This window comes from Abramis brama (assembly GCF_963993115.1).
Source record: "Abramis brama genome assembly, chromosome: 7".
NCBI lineage: Eukaryota > Metazoa > Chordata > Actinopteri > Cypriniformes > Leuciscidae > Abramis > Abramis brama.
Window position 1 is genome coordinate 24,805,737 of NC_139969.1, and position 20,936 is coordinate 24,826,672.

At 38.7% G+C, this 20,936-nt stretch overlaps 1 protein-coding gene across 2 annotated transcripts; it reads right to left on the bottom strand.

Annotated features, from left to right (window-relative positions):
* Positions 1–366: 366 nt before the first annotated feature.
* ptbp2b (polypyrimidine tract binding protein 2b) lies at positions 367–18,743 on the bottom strand. Of its 2 annotated transcripts, XM_084120040.1 has the most exons (15): positions 18,584–18,652; positions 17,875–17,905; positions 17,606–17,666; positions 9,567–9,739; positions 9,235–9,378; positions 8,960–9,121; positions 8,732–8,842; positions 8,202–8,400; positions 7,806–7,865; positions 7,031–7,146; positions 3,133–3,166; positions 2,496–2,588; positions 2,194–2,410; positions 1,769–1,846; positions 367–1,687 (listed from the first exon to the last, which is right to left on the bottom strand). In XM_084120040.1, the coding sequence occupies exons 1-15, from the start codon at positions 18,589–18,591 to the stop codon at positions 1,558–1,560; spliced, it is 1,617 nt and encodes a 538-aa protein (XP_083976166.1). In that variant the 5' UTR covers positions 18,592–18,652; the 3' UTR covers positions 367–1,557. The 2 variants fall into 2 exon arrangements, with proteins under 2 accessions (XP_083976166.1, XP_083976165.1); XM_084120039.1 differs by lacking the exon at positions 7,806–7,865 and having other exon boundaries at positions 18,584–18,743.
* Between the last annotated feature and the right edge of the window lie 2,193 nt (positions 18,744–20,936).

A 20,936-nucleotide genomic window follows, 5' to 3' on the forward strand; every position in this document is an offset into this window, starting at 1 on the left:
TAACTACATGCAAACACACGGGTATCAATCTGAAACCCAAACACCCTGCTCTCAGAGATTATGAACACACTGATATGCAGTTTAATTATGCAAAGTCAAAAGTGGACAGAGAGATTTGGAGATAAGCATGAGAAAATAGAGAATGATAGAGGACACATGACAACAGGTTGGCAAAGATATTACCGCAAATAAAGTCGAAGATTACAGTTTTAACGTTTTGCTTCCAGGGTGTATTGACTTCCAGTATTTTTATAATGAGGCAAGCTAGTTTTTTTCAACCGTTGACAGAGTGCATCAGAGAAAATGAGCAAAGTGAGATACAAAAGGACAGTAGAGGAAGAGAAAGAGACAGCAGAGAGGCAGAGGTGAATGTAGAGCGAGAAGAGTTTATTCAGCATGCTACAGGATAAAAGCACTACACCACACCACAGGGACCGTTAAGCACAAGCTTGGTAGAAAAATTAACTTTTAATTGTGCCGCATCTATACTGGACTTTACATTCCTAAAGATGTAAAAACTCAATTCATGTAGAAAATGTACAGAACGCCCCCCTCCCCTTTCCACAACCTAAACCACAAAAAAACAGCATTTTTCAGTAGAATTAGTGAGCGACTCTCGCACAATTACAATCACAGACAATTAAGGGTCATTTGTATGAGTGATGTCTGCTGGAAAGTCTGATTTTTTTTTTTTTCTTCATTAATAAAAATATTCCAGAAGTTGAATAAACCATGTGTACAATGCAGAATAAAGTAAGACTAAAGGCACATTTACTTTGGTCCCAACAGTCCCTACATTAATGTGACATCACAACATCAAACATGGTCAATTTGACACATGCAACTGCTGAGATCCATCAGCACATGCTCTGATTTTCTTCTAAAAATGGGTAACAGAATTCACTGAAGCAAAAGTGAGTGAGAAATATCAAAGCAGGTACTATACGTCACACACTATGCTCCCCACTGTCATTGTTTTGTTTACCACAGGTTTCAATCACAAAAAGTACCTTGGGTGCCTGATCAAAGAAAAAGGGAAAAAAACTACAAATGCATAAGATAATTTACAACTTTGGAGTATATTCAATCAAATTAAATTAGGTTCAATTCAACAGACTATAAATTTAGCTTTTACCTTTGAATCAAAGCAAGCCGACTAGCTTTCAGAGCTAGAAAATTGTTGGTGAGGTCCATGGTGAGGACTCGAGCTAAATAAACTATCACTTTCAAAAACCTTCAAAACAACAAAGCAAGGTGAATGTAAAGGTAAAAAAAAAAAAAAAAAAAACACGCATAAAGTACCTCTATAATCTGTAACGACAGGAGCAAAAAGATGACGCTATTTTGCTAAGGCACATTTTTGTCAATCCATCCTAAAATAGAATAACAGCTGGCCAAACAAACAATAGCAGGAGCAGATACAGAGCAAGTGTTCCTTTAACAGGCCATTCTCATTGAAGTTTTTGATATGGTGTTAAGGAATGACTGGTAAAATTGAATTCAACTTGAGGCTCCTGGGGGGGGCAAAAGGAAAGGTGACATAGCACCAGGGAATCCTCAGATGGTGGACTTTGAGAAGGACACCCTCAGGCGGTGACCGCGGCCCATGTCGTAGTTGTGAAGGTCGATGAGAGCCTGAATCGCCTCCTCCACCGTGGACATCTGCAGCAGAGCCATTTTGCGATCTCTAGAAGGAAAAAACAAACATGGCGGTCAAAGCGATGACTATGCATGAGCAGCTGAGAAATGAAATACAGAGTGTTCTTACTGGAAAAACTTGAACGCTTTCACTGTACCGCCGGAGTTTGAGAAGAGCAGTCGTAAATCCTCCTCTGTCACATTATCACTGGAGGGGAAACAAGCGGTTATTAGCATTTCCTCAGAGTAAATGGTAAAATGTTATTATGATGCATGAACCAATAAAAAGGAAAACAAATTTTCCTTAGTAGCCACATTTTAATCTCAGACTTGAACTGAAAAACACTGCAAGGGATTAATTGAAAAAGATGGTCAGCAGTTGGTCAAAGATTTATGATTCCAGAACAATACACAACTTGTATTAATAAAATGACAAAACCTACAGAAAAATCACCACTCCCATTCATTAGGACTATACAAGTCTGCAAAGCCGCTTTACCGGCAGTTCTTCTAATGATTTTCAGTAATAGGAAGACAGTTCTCCTGCATACTCACGGTATGTTAGAGAGATGAAGTGTAGCTGAAGGGGGGAAGATGTTCTGGAAGTTCTTAGACCCAGGCTTCTTGAAGCGATGCAGTGGAGAGCTGGTGAAGTCCTTGGTCAGGCCCTGATCATCTAAACCCTCCCTAGGCAGCTGTACTGTCTGGTGCTTGGAGAGGGTCACACGAATGATCTTGCCATACATCTTCTGCCCATTCAGATGGCTCATGGCTAGATCACGAAGACACGGATGTGCGCCATGAAATAAGCACATTACACGGTGTTAATCACGAAAAAAAACTGCGCATCAGCTTACCTAACTGGGCTTGGTTTCCATCAGACATCTGGATTAGAGCACTGTCCTTCTTATTGTACAGGATCTTCACGCGCTGCACATCACCGTAGACACCTTCGGTTAAGCGACAGGCAGATGGAAGAGGGAGGGAAGGAGGGAGGAGGAGAGGAGTGAACCAGGAAGGACAAGTTAGTGCTTCAGAAGCTCCGGTTCTGACATGAAAGGTGAAGATGATGGTACAAATCTTCCAAATTATCTACACCAAAGAGTCCAAAACAGTTTTTCTAACAGACACAACACATTTTGATACGCCCTCCAAAAACAAGCTCATGTGATATGGCAAAGTTAAAATCAAAAGCCTACATGCAAAATAATCAACCATGCATTAATATAAGCTGTACATGAAGAGAGACAGATAGAGCAAGATAGAGACAGAGGCTTCGAAAGCCAAGGATAAACAAAACAAAAAATATAGATACTATTTCATTTGAAATTTGGCATAATAGAACTAAAATTAAACTGGAAAACTAGGAAACTGTTGATAGACTAGTGCCAGATTATTAACTAACCCTAAAATGATAAATGAAAGAGAAAAAACAACTGAAATGAAATTAACAATAGATAAACAAAAAGAGGTAGATTGCTAACGATAACATACCGAAGAGGGTAAACAGACTTTGGGGCGTAACCATCTTTAGAAGGAGAGAAGAGCAAGCAGCGTAAGACAGGAAGAGAGAAGAGTCGAGGTAGAGCAGAGATGAACAGATCATCCATAACGGAGGGTGGTTTCCCGTAGAATGGTGAGGTGGTCATGGAGCATGGGTCAAGGCAGTTAATTGGGACAAGTCGGTCCGAGGAGGAACATTTGTTTTGGTTCAGGCACAAAGCATGAATGGGTGGAGGGTGGGGAGACAGGATTGCAGGAGAGAAAGGGCCAACCAATGACAGAGGAGTCAGAAGAGGAGAGGAGAGGGAAAAGGAGGGGTTGGAAGCAGCGTGGGATAAAAGGGAGAAGAAAAAAAAACACAAAAGGAAAATAAGGTGGGTGGGGGTTGGGGGGGGACAAAAATAATATACAGGTCAGTACATAGGAAATGCAGGAGTTTGGTCAGAAAATGGCAGGGTTCTCTTTTTTTTTTTTTTTGCTTCCCCCCGACTATGTTTAACAGTGCCAAACGTAGTCACCCGAGACCGAACGTGGGCAGGGCACACTTACTCAAGCTAACTGCTGCACAGAAACGCTGAGAGGAGGACAAAGCATGCAGAGCAAGTGGAAGGCTTTGGTATGAGAAAGCATTAAGAAACTATAACCAAACAAACAGCAGCCTATGGCTGTAAAGGGGGAGGGGTCATGCAGCGGGTAGGCATGAAAACCACCTTGCAGAGTTATGGCATCAATAGAGAGCACGTCATGTCGAAAACTCCACAAACCCACAAGTGTTTGGGAAAACAAAAACCATGATGGGGAAATTACTGAGACACTTCAAAAAAGACAGAAATAATAGTGAGAGAGAGAGAGAGAGAGTGTGAGAGAAATGAGAGAGGCGGGTGGGGCTACCACATTTCATACCAACTTTGAATAGCTTAGAGAGAGGCAGTGGAGCATCAGGAGAGGAAGAGAGAGATACAGCTTAGAGAGAAAAGACAGTTAGATATTACTTCCAGACAGAGCGCTCGTGAAAAGGTGCGAGGGAGAGAGAGAGAGAGAGAGAGAGAGAGAGGAGAGGGGGAGAGATAAAGAGAGGAGAGACAGTGATCAAAATTTGCACAGAGGAGAGACTGCAGAGAGACCCTCCATTTTGACGAAAACCTTACTGAGAATGCTTTCAGTATATTTCTGCAAGTATAAATTTCACAATAGAGAACAAAGAGCTACAGGTTTCAATTCATTTACTACTCACTATCAATTCTCAACTAACTGCAAATATACTGAAATAACATTGAACATAATATATGAAATACACTGAGGATGGAAATGAGACGGGTCAATCTGAATTCATGTCAAGACAAGTCACCTGCTTATTGTGTGTGACTGGACACATCATTCTGAATCTACTGCACATTAAAAAAGTGACTGAAATGACTTTGAAATCAGCTTCAAAACATCCAGCAAGAGAGCAAAGTCAACATGGGAATGTGATTACAGTGTTTTTGGGATAAAGGAAGCCCTGAAAATGTATTTAGTAGGACTGGGTATTGGCACTGATATTTTTTCATAAGGTGCACTGTGACAAACACACTACCGGCCAAACTCATTAACAATTAACATGTGCCTTGTTTATAGGAGACGTGACAAATGAAAGCTATTACATATGTTATACGTGTTAAATGGACCATATGCACCTGAGAAACAAGCACATAGCCATCTTTAAAAGTATGTGTTTGGACTTGCATTTAGCTCTGTATATTTCTATGGCATCGCTGTCAGAGAGTAATTAGCTGGTGAAGTGGATTTACTTATTGTAGAGTTAACAAAAGTTATCATGAGCATTGTAATGTTTGAATCGGATGTCATAACAAGTGTCAGTAGATTTTAAAACGAGCAGTTCATTAATAAATCAGTAAGATCTTACCAGAAGACAGAACACAACGAGCACAGCGCTGAAATGGGGCAGGGCTACATAAGGTCTATATGTGCACTAACTTGGATGGGTTAAATGCAGAGGACAAATTTAGAGTATGGAATTTGTCACGTCACATCTCTTTATTTCAGACTAGATGGAATCATAGTCTGAAGCTAAAAGAGTCTGTGTCTATCATACACTAAGATTTTTCTGTGAAATCTGACTGCCCAAAGTCTGCAGACTGGCACTAACTTTCCACAAATAACATCAATGCGCCTAGGCTGTAAATCGGGCCAAAAATCTAGGCAAAGTTTAGCGTGCTCCAGCCTTAACGGTATCATGTCTCTTCAGAAGAATTAGATTAAACTGCTCTGTTAATAGGGGTTATTTTTTATTATCAGTATTGTTTTATAATAGTTTTGGTTGCATTGACTTTCAATAGATAGACAAATGAAAAGAGCAGGGCTCTAAACTGCAACTAAATAGCTCAGTCCAAAAGACAGAGCAGCACGAGCTACAGTGAATGCGTTCACTTGCCGACAGGTCCTGATCAAGACAGTGCTCCACTAACCAGCCCTACTAATGTCTCTGTGATTTAAACTAGTTTAAAGCCAGATAAAACAGCGCTTAGTTCCTCAACAACACTGATGTGGAAAACGGAGATACACTGTACCACAACAATCCAGTGAGAAAGCTTTTCAACCTACAAATGACCAACATTTACCATGGATTTACTATAGTAGCACTAACAAGGTAAACATGGTATTGTGGTAGAAATATGGGATAATCATGACAAATTATTATAATATTATTATTATGTAGACCTGTATTAAAGAAGTAATGGAATATAATATTTTTTTTGTTTTGTTATTAAAATATATCAATTGTTTGCATTTGTATTTATACTAAATGTGTTTAGGCTATTATAACAAATATAAAAACCATAGTTACTTTTTGCATGGTAGTAAGGTGCTATGCATGGTTTTACCTGTGGTTATCATGATCTACAAATGTATGATACCATAGAAGACCAATTTTAATCAGAGTTCTAACTCAGTCAGAATATTTAGATTTTACCAAATAAAAATGAGGAACATTTTTACAGATGTTAATGTTTTTGCTAATGAAAATTGATTTACACCTGCATCTCAAGCTACTGTCAACTAAAATTACTGTAAAATGTGCATTTCCAAGAAACAGAGTGATGCTGGTGCCACCATCTGTAGAACTTGGTGGCACCGGTGCTACTGCTCACAAATGTTAGTCTAGATCCCTGAGAGAGAATATTAAACATGTCTTCATTTGTGTTATGAAAAGTAACAAAAGTCTTATGGGTTTGGAATGGCATGATGGTGAGAAAATGGTGAAACTTTCCATTTTTTAGGTAAACTATAACTTTAATTTTCACATTTGTATATTTCATAATATTTTGGGCCATTACAAGTTAATGAAAGCGAATATAATGCAACATTATGTAGCAAGATTTGGAATGATGAGTATATTAAAACACTGAAAGCACAAATGCGTGGGTTAGCTGTAGATGTTTAACATTTTTTCACTTAGGCACTGAAAATAAGCATGCACTGAAAGCATCTCGGGGTTTTAAAGAACTGATATCGGATCATTCAATTGAAAAACAAGATTAATATGAAAAATCTATATTTTCACCCAGCCCTAGTACTTACTGTAAAAATATCTTCAAATTAAACAACTTTGAAAATGCTTATGACATCACCAAGAATCCCTCTTTTTTATGTTGTGATCTTGCAACACAGCAACGTTTCAAGTATGTCAACACTGCTCTGCTGCTAGATGTCATGAAGGTGATGTTGAGGCCCCTTAAACTAAAAATGACCTTAAACAGATGAGGACTGAACATATACAACCTGAGACATACAGTATACTGGTGACCTGACTGACACAATGAGAAGACTGTGAACAAAGAGAGTAGAGATATGTTTGTGTGAGGGTGTTTTGTGGAGGTGTACTGACCTCATCGTTGAGGTTGCTGACCAGGAGCACTCCGCCAGGTGTCGAATGTCCGGACAGCGCCACCCTCCCTGCAGCTGCCGCCGCCGCCGCCGCTGCACTCAGAGGGCTGATGGCCCCTACAGAGAGAAAGAAGAAAAGAGGAGGGACCGTGTCAGACCACATAACCAAGAAGAGCCAACGGCTCAGCATCTCAGCCAGATCTGCCCTGTGGCCATGGATTCTAACTGTCTGCACCCAACGCAACAAGCACATCCAGTTCCCCAGCCAACACCACACACCTCGGGCAAACCAACATCCCAGAGTCAATATCTGCCGCAAAGCAGATCGCTATCTGAACCGATTTCACACAGACTGGCGCTCTGGAGCAATATCCGAAAATGAAATTGCTTTTTGGGCCCCTTCTGCTTGCTGTAATTAGCCGCTCGATAGGCCGTACTCTGCTTTAGCTAAAGGGAACTTGTGTTTGGCAGTTTGGATTGCCAGTCTGTCTGAAATACGGGCCCCTAATTAGTGTGTGTCAATCTATTACGTCAGGCCCATAATGCAGAATGGAAGGGCTTATTGTTGCAGCTTCAGATTTATGCTTTGACAAATAGCGACACTGTTTATGAATACTGCATGTCAAGTCAGGACAAATGGTTGGGGTGGTTTCAACATGAAAGCCCTGCCAATTCTGACAGCACTGGAAAAGTCCCTGTCCTTCAGAGGGAAGAGCGCATTCAAGTAGGGTTAGAAAATCAAAAGGATAAATGAAAGTAAATGGAAGCATAGGTACCTAGAGAAGATGGAAACCCTCCACCACTAGAGTAGGAAGTTACCATTCCAGAGGGAGTACCTAAGGAGAACGTGTACAGTCAAAGTCTTACGGGATCAAACACAGACTGGGGGCCGTGGAAGCGGCATAAACGTAAAGCAACGTGTTTGAATGGCACATCAATTAGACGGGATTGCATTTCAGGCACCATTGACCCATTTTCCACAAAGAACTAGAAAACTCTCATGATTCACAATAGAGGGGAAGCATTCACACCTCTACCCTGCTCTGAAACTAAAAGCTATACAGACAGGAGATGATGATGCATGTCAGAGAATGACAGAGAAGATGGGTCTTAAAGGTGTGATTGAGCAAGGTTTGCGTTAGAGGCACACATGAGAGCCGTTTCTAACATACCGAGCAGGGAGGTGGAATCTTTGCTGAGAGCGGCGGCCACAGACGGGTCCACAGGTGGTTGGCCATCTCCTGCGGGCAGCTCGGGACGGGTATAATCCCGGCTTTTGTCGTTGTTGTATTTTACGTTCAGGTTGACCAGCTTGGAGAAGTCAATGCGCAAAGTGCAGCAGGAGTTGTATATGTTCTGGCCATCCAAAGACTTTAATGAAAGAGAGATGGGAGGATGAGAGAGAGGCAGTGCACCACGTTTGTTATTCTATGACAAGGGTGAAAAGGGATAAGAATAATTACATCCAGCGAATAATGTAGGGCCCTGGCTAAAAGTAATAAAAACGCTCCTCTACAAGTAATGACAATTGCAGTCATTTCATCACATAAATGAAAGAAAGGTACTAAACCAACATATGACTGGATCATAATTTGCCTGTGGCCATAACCATTACATTAAAAATCTCATAACAGTGCTTTGGCACATCATTACACATTTATGGAGTTTGCGGTGGTTTCAATCCTCCTTTTCGTCCACTCACCAGTTTGGCCTGCTGGGCATTTACGGGGTCACTGAACTGCAGAAGAGCCTGGAACTGATTATTTTTGGTGAATGTGATTATCTTCATGACGGTTCCAAACTTGGAGAAGATCTAAGAGAGATCAGGGCAAAGTCATGTTAATTCAAAGGCATGAGAGTGTAAAAATATATTTGGCTTGTTTTTTTAACTGCAGTTTATTCCAGATGGATGCCTGCTGTGGGCAGTGACCTGTTGGAGGACGTCCAGAGTGACTGGGTAGAACATGTTGTCGATGATTATTCGTAATACTGGGCTGGGGGCAGGTGTTAACACACTCTCACCGGCCGTGTCAGAGCTTGGAGAGCCGCCCTCCTGGACCGCCGACACCGCCTGCAGCACGGCCTGAGCTCGCTTCAGAAGGAAAGCAAGGGAACAGATTAGGACAGGAGCAATGCCAGTAACACACTTCTGTTGCTGCCATATTTTAGTTATAAAACATTCAAACGAGGAGTGCGTTTTCTAACCTGGTTGAGCGCACTGTCAGTCTTGAGCTCTTTGTGGTTGGAGTACTGAATGAACACTGGGACATTACGCACTTGAGGTGTAACAGCTGTGTAGTAGTTCACCATGGTAACAGCTGCTTCCTCGGTTCCCAGCTCCAAAAATGCCTAATTGTGGGAAAGTGTTCAAAATGAAGGAACAGGCATTTTCCTCAAATGGCTGAGCAGAAACTTTGTTCATTCAATTTAAAAGCAGATTCTAGCAAGCCATTTTAAGCACTAAACTGAATTTCAGAAGATCTCTCAACAGGAGCTGGGTTTAATGTTCCTCACCACCACCACCACGCATCACATACCTGATTTTTGCCTTTAAGCATCAGGATATTAGTGACCTTTCCAAAGGGCAATCCCAGGGCGATGACCTCCGTCTCGGAAACCTCATTGGGGAGTTTCCGAATATGAATGACTCTAGACGGTGGGCTATCCATGCTGTCCTCCACCCTCAGTTTCTTGCTGTCACCTCCATTAGCTGTCAAAAAAATCAGAAATACAACTGCACTCAAAAAGCGTGTATGTTTATTTGGTTTTATCAGGTTTATATTACATTTAATAAAAAAGACCATTTGAGCTATATATTATTTGCCAATAACTGGGGAAATTATCAAAAATGCAGACTATTTTATTATGGTATTTTCCATTTTCTGTTTGTATTTCATTAAGTGAAAATGTGGTAAACAGGTGACATCTGTATATCACTTAAAGTCTATTCACACAGGATTTGTTCTTGTATTTTGCTTGCACTCCTTATAATTGTTGATCTATGTATGTGTGTCAGGTGAAAGTTATTGGCCATTTTACTATCCCTTGCTGTTTTTCAGCATCTCACACCATGAGCATCACGTTTTGAAGACAGCATGTCAAGTGAAAAGTAGTTTTAGAAGTACATTTAGGGCTGGGCGATAAAACGATAACGATAATTATCGCGATATAATTTTTCTCGATAAAACGATATCAAGAGGTCGATAAATGTTCGATAATGTTTATGCGCCAAAAGCGGAACGGAACTCACTTGAACCGCGCGCCACACGGACCATTTATCCGCTCGGCTCAAAGTCCAAACGGCAGCGCAAGCGCGAGCTCACTAGAGCAGAATCTGATGCGTTTACTCTGATCGGTCTCGGTCACGAAATCCAGTGAGAAGCGCTTGAATTCAGCGAAGAACACAATGTCTCAGTGATTTAAACCAGTTTAAAGGCAGATGAAACAGCGCTGACAAACAGGAGAAACACTGTGCGCAACGATACAGTCAGAAGGCTTTTCCGTCTACAAATTCCCATCATTTACCATGGATTTACTGTAACGTTAGCCTAGTAATATTAACTGCACCATGAAATGTGGGATATACATATTGAATTGTATTATATTATTAATGTAGACAATGTATTAAAGGACTAATGGAATACAATTACAGTATTTAATAATGTATTTAGGCAACTGTTTTTCATACAAATACCACAGAAACCATAAAGTTACACTTTGCCATGATAGTGAGGTGCGGCTATGCCTGGTTTCATCTGTGGTTATCATGATCTAAATGCATGATACTGGATGACCAGTGGTTAATTTTAATAAAACTCAAACAGTCAGAATATTACATTTTACCAAATAAAATTAGCACATGCAGAAACTAAGAAATTAATTGTCCAATAAAGATATTTATTTTGTTAAGGAAAAATGACAAATGTTTGAATGTTCTACCTCAGATTTGTGAAATGTTCTCCTGTTTGGCTAGAGTTTTTGTCATGATATGTTTTGACAATAAAGAGTAGTTTAAAACCACAGTTAACGCTCTGGGCCCGGTTCCCCAAAACGTTCTTATCGCTAAGTAGTTCTTAACCTATTCCTTAACCTCTCTCTTAACGTTATGGCACGATTCCCGACACGTTCGTACACTAAGTATATCTTCTGTAAGTCACACTTTCGTAAGGTTGGTCTGGACCACTCTTAGCTTTACCTTATCACTGTTGCAGGTCTATACGAATATAATTCTGAAGTTTTAATACACCCAGACAGTATTCAATTAGGCAGATTCAAGTGTTTTCATGCAAAGAATAAAATTGTCATTACACTGATTGTTGTTAGATTTTTAATTATATTATTATACAATATTATTAATTTAATTAAAAAGCGCTTTTGAAGGCCAGTGAAAGCATAGGCTACTGTCAGTTAAGTCCTATTCGGACGCTAATATTGTTTCTCATGGGCTTGTATGGTATTTTAAACATTTATAGGGGTGAGTCGGTGATTTTAGTGCCGTCCGAATCCATAATATCAGTGTTTTTTCTCACCCAACCCGCATAAAAATCCCTGGCCAAATTAGTACCTACTGTTTTTTGACAAACAGGTTGTGTGGTAATTTAATTGCCGTCTGAATCCACATCTCTGAGTTTACAAGAAGAGATTTAAAATACACTGTTCAAACCCTTTTTGATCACTGCCGAGCACCGAGATGTAGGCCTACACTTTATTACTGAAATGCTGGAAAGTATTTCCAAGAACAATATTTCATCGCAGCTCCACCTCAGCGAACAAAAATGGGAAAGAGAAGAAAGCACGTACAAATTTCTCACATAAACAGCCCTCACATTCTCGCTTTCTCACATAAACAGCCCCTGCACGAGAGAATAATTGATTCTCGAGCCATCGATATCAACCAATTCAGCACCATCGCCACGGACAGCACCCGGTAACATCGCATGTAAGAAGGCATATCTTAAACAGCTTCCTAAGGTATGGTTCGGGGAACACACTTAGGAACATAAACAACTTTGGTAAGATATATCTTTCGAGTCTTCTTAGCGCGCTAAGAGTGAGCATTATCGGGGAACTGGGCCCTGGTTTCTACATCTTTCACTTAGGAGCAAAAATCTGCTTTTAAACTTGAAAGAAATAAAGATTTGACATTTATCGGGATAATTATCGATATCGACTGATATAAAAAAAAGTATTGTGATATTTTTTTTGGGCCATATCGCCCAGCCCTAAGTACATTGCATCTCACGTTCATCTTAAGTTCTTGTGTTAATTTCTTTGCGTTCCATCTAATTATTTATAATAGAACACATCATGCATAAATGCCCCGTTCTGTCAGAGTTTTCACATACTAACACTTACTATAGTTGGCTAGTGAAATTAAAAAGGCTCGTTGTATTCTGAGTTGAGACCTATCTGATGTACAGTATGTAGGGCTCTATGAAATCTGTTTTATTTTTTCCCAAAATTCCGTTTTATTTATATCCAAATTCCATTTTTATGTTTAAATTTTTCTGGCTTCCGTTTTTTCATTTTAATAGTTAAATTAAAGTCCCCGTGAACCGGAAGTTGCAAACGACTTTTCTCCAGTGCTGTGACGCATTTCCAAGTGAAACGGAATATTGAACAGAGGGCAGGGTTTTACGTTAGCTCTCCTCCTCTCCATCTAACTAACAGTTTGAGGGGAGTGGTTAAGCGTTTTCTACCCAAACCGTCAAACTGACGTCATCAGAAAAGGAACGCCATTCAAGAGCGGAAGTAAGTTTTCAGATTTTGATTAAAAATTACCATGGCAAACAATTTTTTTTCTGTGTATTAACTTGCACGGATTAATTGTTCACCACAAGACTAGTAATATGCGCTAACAAAGTAAATAGGGTCAATTTTGATTTCATGTCGACTTTAAAAATCAAAAAGCGTAACATTTATAATTAACAATTACAAGTTAATTACAAAATGTGTAATTAATTGAAATCACGAAACCTATACAATTTAACATTAATTTATTATAGGGTCCTATGAAATAAGTTAAATTTATTTCTCAAATTATGTTTTATTTTTACCAAATTCTGTTCAAATTCAAGTTTTAATATAAAAAAATTAAAAAAATTCTATGAAATTTATTTTTTCCCCCCAGAAATTCTATGATTCCATCCACGTTTTCCTCATCGCGGAAATCATAGGGCCCAAGTATGTCATGTGTATATATTTGTATGATGCTGCACAGAGTCATATTATAATTATATTTTATAATCATCATTATGATCATGATTTCATTTATTATAAAATGAAAATGTATAATTCCTCAGCAAATAAAAAAAATGTTAGTTAAGAGTTATGTGCATTATAAAGTCCAGAGGCGGGATTCACATTTAGAAAATAAAAAGAAAACAGCAGTTAAGTAAAAAGTTACGAATATTTTGTACTACCAAAAAATACTTCTTTAAGGAGTAGTTCACTTTTATTAATAAACACCCTGACGCTTCCAAGCTTTATTATGGCAGTGGATTGCAACCAACAGATTGAAGCTCAAAAAAGTGAGCAGAGTTTCCGCTAGAAAAAAATGGTGCCGGTCAAAGTGACCGGCAGAGGTTTCGTTTTCCGGACATTTTGATGATATGCCGGTCAAATATTGCCTCTTAATTTGTCAAGTTGAGGAAAACTGGAGGCAGGCTATGTAACTTAAAAAATGACATAATCAGGCCGAATGCAACATGTTTATTAGCCTAACTTTCAAATAGACGGAAAAAAACATGAATGTCCGATTGGCGTCAATCAACGCCAATTGTTTTTACTATGGTTTCACATTCATAGTTTAACAAACCAATCCCCCTTCCCCACATAGAATATCTGAAGCCTATTGTTTTTACTCAAGCGAACTTCCCAGTGTCTCTCCACAACTTGCAATGCGCATAAGCCGCGTATTGTTCTTCGCAAGGCGACTTCGCTGCTTCGTCTTGATCCGATTCTGCGAGAACCCCCTCTCTGCAGGAACACTCGAGACCCATTTTCTACTATGGTGTTGTACGTTTCTTCATTCGGATCTATTTGCGATCCATTCTAAACGAAACAACGCAGTTTATATACTTCGTCCTTGTTTCATTATTCATTAAGATAATAATTAATAAATGCGTGCATAATTATCAGTGAACTTGATAAATGTTGCAGATATGTTTTGCTATGCATGCACAAACAAATGCCTTTCAACTTATATGTGTGCAAAATTCAGAATAAAATGAATGTGCAGCAATTTGTACAAATAGAGAGTCTAGGTCTACTATAGGTGTTGTAACCATTAAATAAGCTCAGTTTAATATTTGTTAAAATATTATAATGTTATTTTTTAATTTATGTTGATTATGAAAAGTAAACCGCACGAGTAATATAGGATGCGCAATATCGAGAGACATGGAGCGGGTCAGACATGATTTTGACCACTTAATTAAGTTTTGTTTTGTAAAAAGACTTTTTTGAATTGAATTTCGTTTTGTATAAATTGTATCTTAATTTTAATATTTTTTTTTTATCAACCAATAGCCTGGATTTAATAAATAAGAATATAGCAGACGATAGGCCTAATCATGCAGGCGCCCGCGCGGTCACTTGCATTGCTCGTGAACGGGAGCGCATCTCATCCTAATTTAACGAAACTCAGTGTAGGCCTCACAGACATGAAATATATCTTAAGAAAGCTTGAAATGTCTTTTTAACAATTTAAAACGAAAAGAAATAGGCTACTCTCTGATTATGTAATACATGATATGCATTTCTCTCTATTGGCGCGTTCATATGGAGATGGCGATCGTCAACTTCATCTTTACAGCTGTTGTTGCTGTTAATAAACTAAAAATAATAGGCCTATAATTTTATTAAACAATAAATTAAATGAAATTGTAATTGTATTAAAAAAGCAACAAAAAAAATCCTGTTTAAGTTTTTTTTTTTTTACCTATGCTAATTACGCATTAAATTCAGGTAGGCTACTGAGTCGCTGTCCTCAGTGCCCAGAAAAGCGCTGAAACGGAGATGAAGGGGAACCCGTTTTTTTTTTTATTATTATTTTTTGGCTTATTTTAACTGGCCCATCCAGTTTTCTGGAGGCCCACCTACAATCAAAATCCTGGCGCCGCTAGTGCTTCGCAGCGGTCTGATATCAAGAAATAACAGACCGCATTCCACATTGGAATTTAACCAAGCCATGTAATAATGTTTAATAACTTTCAAACGGTAGAGCCTGTTCCTTTATAACATAGCCAAAGGTCGGTGTATTTTTGCTTTATACATTTTAGGCTTATTCTCAAATTCAGATTGTGTTAGGGGGGGGCGGGATTATTAGGCAATTTTAATCTGACAATTTGACCGGAGAGATTTAATTTTGTCGGACATTTCATTTTTTTTTCGGCCAATGTCCGGTAATTACCGGACAACGGAAACCCTGGTGTGGAGTTCGTTTATGATGGATGGATGCACTTTTTTGAGCTTCAATCTGTTGGTCACAATCCACTGCCATTATAAAGCTTGGAAGAGCCAGGATATTTTTTTAAATCACTCCGATTGCATTCATTTGAAAGAAGAAAGTCATATACACCTAGGAGAATGACGTTACATAAGCCACACTTGTTGTTGTGACTTATTTTGACGGCATGGCGGACCTTGAGGTATTGAGAACGCCAGAGCCTGAGCAAACAAACAATGCTTGCATTCTTCGTGTTCATTAGATTACGATCTGTCTAACAGTCCTGTCTAATATGTTATTAGATATAACTATTGTACATAGAAAGTAGACAGTAATGAAAAGTTAGTAGCGTATGCCGTGTGGTTGATGTCCAGTGTTGCTGAGCAGAAATACATAATCATGTTTGGCTTGTTCCCCTCAAAGTTGCGTTGGATTTTCTCCTCAGCGTAAAGGTTAAGAGGTCCATCTATCACTGTTTTCCATGTTCGTAGAGTTAGTCTGTGGAGTAAATATATAGGCTATAATCTGCATGTTTTACTTTTTACAAATGGCGGGTGCTGGTGTTTCACATACTTTCGGCCAATCAGTGCACACTAATGTCACAGATAGTTCCTATAGTGCTGGTTTAGACCCTACTCTGAAGTAGGAGCTAAATTAGTTCCTCCAAAAGAGTTCCTAGAACTAAAATAGTTCCTAGTTCCTGCAGTGCGAACATGCCAAAATCCAGGTACTTCCGCCAATAGTTCTAGGAACTATGAAAAGGTTCCTCCGGCGCAAAAGCCCCTGTTGTTCTTTAGACAAAACTTAATTCAAATTCTTGTAAAGAATGTTCTTAATAATCATTTGTAAAGTTAGGATAACTGGCAACTTGCCGTATATGCCCAAAGGGTAAGATATTTAATAACTGTATTGGTCTGTTTGAAATATTAAACGGTACAAGATCATAAAACTTGCAACTTTTAATAAATATTCTATAGTATACTACAGTAATTAACTTAGATCTTTTTTTTTCAACCCATCAACATCCCTAACGGAGTTGGCCACTGCTGAAACGGCCTCTGCTGCTCTTTCCCACGAACGCCGCTAACATTGGGCCATGATATAGTTATCCAACCTCCCAAGAGCCACGTTTTCACTGTCGGGACCATAAGCGAGTGTGCTAGTGCGTGCCAGAGCCAGTCGCGTTTCCACTGTCATTTCCGGGGCTTGGTCGTGGCTCCTCAGGGCCAACGGCAAGGAGTTTTTGGCCCGTCGAATACCTTGGTCCAAAGCAGGCCAACTTAGGGAGTGGTTATGGACAAAAGCGAAGTTTATCTGAGTCAGGAGATGGTCAGCACCACTGCTCATTTCCCATGTTTTCATATCAGGCTACCAGCTAACCTCAACATTCAAGACATTTTAAACAATTTTCAGCTCAAAACAAGTTTGAGATAACTTCCAATTGAGATCTGATGGGGATTCTGATCAAGTAGAAATATATTTATATGTGATGCTAAAGGCTTAGAATTTATCTTAAGAATTTCCTTAACTTCTCTTAAGAAGATTTTTGCCAATCCGGCCCCAGATTCTAAGACTTTAAATGACTCTGGAATGGTAACAGAATTATTTTTTTATCAAGTGAGTGGTATTAGGTAATAGCCACACCAGTAGAAAGAGTTAAAACATATAAAAGTGCAATTTTCAGTTATCAGCAGATCAAAATGGAATTGCACATTTTTTTCACATTTCCTGTGCTGATTGGATTTAGATGTCATTTGTTTATAAAATACTCAGATATTAATAAATCATTACATTTTTGTTGCTGTGTGTATATTTTACGAAACCTTGCCAGGTATATTATGTAAATATTTTATAAAAGCAATAAGCCCCATGAAGCCATGGTTTACACTAATTTTAGAACAGATTGGGGGGGTTAGTCATTCTAAAATACCTGTAAACCATGGCTTTTTGCAGCTTATTGTTTTAAAATGGCACTACGTTCTAGACGCGTATAAGTAACCCCCAGTGTGTAGAAGTTTGTGAATGACGGGCATCTCAAATCTGTGGCGTTATAAAAATCATCTTTAAAAACCAGCCAAACATTTTTTTACACAATAACGTTAGCTGATATCCATTTATTTCTCTTACCAGTGACTGAAGAGTTTGGACTGTTGTACAGACTGCCAGACAGCAATTCATCTGAGCTTCTCTAGAAAGACACAGATGTACACTGCAAATTCAGTAAATCATTCAAATGATTAAAATGTAGTATTAACACATACAACTGTTATTTGTATCTACTGTTCACATTAGAGATCAACCCAAGATAATATGGGCCTCTGCGGGTTTACTCTCTCAGATTTGTTTTGATAAATTCAGTAAACTTAACAAGAAAGGCAAAAACCACTTAACGTTACCTTCACACCAACTGCAACATCGCTTGCAATGCTGAAGGAAGAAAACAGAAAAAGTACGATAAATTTGGGCCGTTTGATCTGTTACAGTTTCACTAAATCAAATAGACATCATGTCACAACTGAACACAAGATAATGTCATTGGTACAGTCATTTCTCAATTGCAACTATTACAGTAACAGTACAACATAAAACAATTTAATGCGGACAGTAGTATTGACAGCTGTTTGTTATAGTAAGGCTAATAAAGCTCACAGAAAAAAAATACTTGTGCGTATTATAGTAATATTCAGTAACGACAAATTGATATTCAGCTCGCGGATGCAGCGAGTGACCGTTACATTCAAACAAAGGGAATAGGACGCGCCCGCACTCGCAACAGCAGTACCGTTAGCCGTGGAGCTAAACTACATTACATGTCCCTGTTGATCATATAACACGAAACATTTTATAGACTGATATTAAATGACTCAGAATGTTGTTATTTGATTTTCTGTGTATACATATTGCATCTATTTAGCGATAAAATATGATCTGCGGAGCCAGCGCGCATTTGTTATTATTAGCCAATGTTGGCTGATGCATCACCAGTCTGCCTGAGCGGCCTTGTCAGAACGCAAAAGATTGCGAGGAGGACCCTCGCTTCAAAATGATCTAAAGACACTTTGAAAATGGCATATTTCACATAATCTGTAAACAACGCAGTCTTACCCGTCCATTGCAGGGAAAACGTTCTTCACGGTGTGATACTGATCGCAGGAATAGAGAGCCTTCGACACACGCTCGGAACTAGTATGCAAAATGGAGAAGAGTCTGTTATTCACGGAATCACCCGAGCACAGCCGAGACACCGCCGAGCAGACGCTCACAGCGATCTGGATTAAATTAACGACAAGAAAATAAAAAATATTAATTATAGTTTTGGGGTTTTTTTGCAGCACAGACAGCTGCATTATAATCATTAAACGGCGCTCCCATGGTTATAAAAAACCTGGAAATATGATATATATTTATTAAAATGGTTATTTCCAGGCTTTAAAATATGGACATTTAATTAGTGAATGTATGTTTATCTGGTTCTGCTCTGAAAGCCTTTTGCTGTTGTTTCAGATAGCCTAATTTGCAGGTCCAATTTATTAATAAAACATATAGCCTATGTTTAGGCTATCTGCAAAACTTGCGTAGTTGGGTTGGAGAATACTGGGTCATAAAATTCCGCGCTCTTCGGAAAAAATAATGCGTAGTTTCATTCAACATACAACTACGTGAGAAACTTATAACGGATGACGTAGAAACTGGTATCGACTAGGCGTAGAAAAGTTCGTATGTGGGTCTGACTCAATCATATTATGCAGCCTATTTTCGTGTCCCCAACATTTTGTTTTAGTACCCTGGATAAAATATAAAACTCACTTAAATTATGTTAGTTGTTTTTAAAATATATATATTTATTATTTATTTATGTTATATATTATTTATTTATGTAAATTTACAGTACAGTTCAAAAGTTTTTACTGTTTTTACTGTAATTTTATCAAATAAATGCATAAGAGCGTGAGACAAACATAGCCATATTTTAAGACATTTGTAAGACATAATTTTTATGTATTCACAAATCTTAACATAACCCAAAAATGAAAATTCTGTCAGTAATTACTCATCCTCATGTTGTTCCAACCCCGTAAGACTTTCGTTCATCTTCGGAACACAAATGACGATATTTTTGATGAAATCTGAGAGCTGTCTCACTGCTCCATAGGCTTCTATGTTTTTGAAACTTGCCGGCCCAAAAAGTTAGTAAAGACAATGTTTAAAAATAGTCCAAGTGACTACAGTGGCTCAACCATAAGTTTATCAAGCGACGAGAATAACCACTTTATTCAACTATTCATTTTCTTCTGTGTGGGCCTCTGACATGAGTTCGCAGCGCTTCTGGGTTGTACGTCAGAACGTAGGCTCACTATTGGCTGATGCTGGTCATGTGTGTGATGTGTGTGATGCTGGCCAATAGTGAGCATACATTCTGATGTTGCGCTGTTACACTACGTGAACTCACGGCAGAGGCCCACACAGAAGAAAATTAATAGTTGAACAAAGTCGTTATTTTTGTTTATAAAAAATTATAGTCACTTGGACTACTGGGCCGGCAAGTTTCAATAACATAGAAGCCTATATAGGAGTGAGACAGCTCTCAGATTTCATAAAAAATATCTTCATTTGTGTTCTGAAGATGAACGAAAGTCTTACAGGGTTGGAACAACATGAGGGTGAGTAATTACCGACAGAATTAAAATTTTGGGGTGAACTAACCCTTTAAGTATTGTGTACTGAAATGTTGAATATATTCTAAAACTGAATTTCAAATTTAAAAAAAAGGAGTTTCCTTTAGTTCCTGCGTTGTTCCTGCTGTCAGGAAAGATCGATTGGAAATTAATCCCCAGCTTAGAAAAAGAATCGCTACTTTCCTCAAAATGAATCGCTTCTTTTTCAAAAAGAATCGCTACTTTTCCTAAAAAAGAATTGCTACTTTCCCTAAAATGAATCACTACTTTCCTTCAAATTAATTGCTACTTAAAAAAAAAAATATATATATATACTTTCCTTCACATAAATCGATACTTTTCCTAAAAAGAATTGCAGTTTATAAAAAAGGAATCTATATTTAAAACTAATAGCTACATTCATCCGAAATGAATCGATTTGTTTATTTAAAAAGAATCGCTACTTTCCTCAAAATGAATCGATACTTTAAAAAAAAGGATCAATGCTTTCTTCAAAACGAATCACTGCTTTTCAAAAAAGAATCCCTACTTTTCCATTATGGTCTACCAGAAGACATCGTATCAGATAGAGGTCCTCAGTTCATCCCCCGGGTGTGGAAGGCCTTCTTCAAACTCCTCAGAGTCTCAGTGAATCTATCATCAGGTTACCATCCGCAAACCAACAGCCAGACTGAGCGCAAGATCAGGGAGATCAGGAGATACCTGCGGTCATACTGCCACCAGCACCAAGACAGCTGGAGCCGCTACCTCCCCTGGGCGGAGTATGCCCAGAATTCCCTGCG

Bases quoted from the DNA above. Each gene is read 5' to 3' on its own strand.
- ptbp2b (XM_084120040.1), bottom strand. The intron at 9,122-9,234 runs GTTAGAAAACGC...TTCCTTCTGAAG, and splicing joins CTGACAGTGCGCTCAACCAG to CGAGCTCAGGCCGTGCTGCA. The intron at 2,411-2,495 runs GTAAGCTGATGC...TTCGTGATCTAG, and splicing joins TGGAAACCAAGCCCAGTTAG to CCATGAGCCATCTGAATGGG.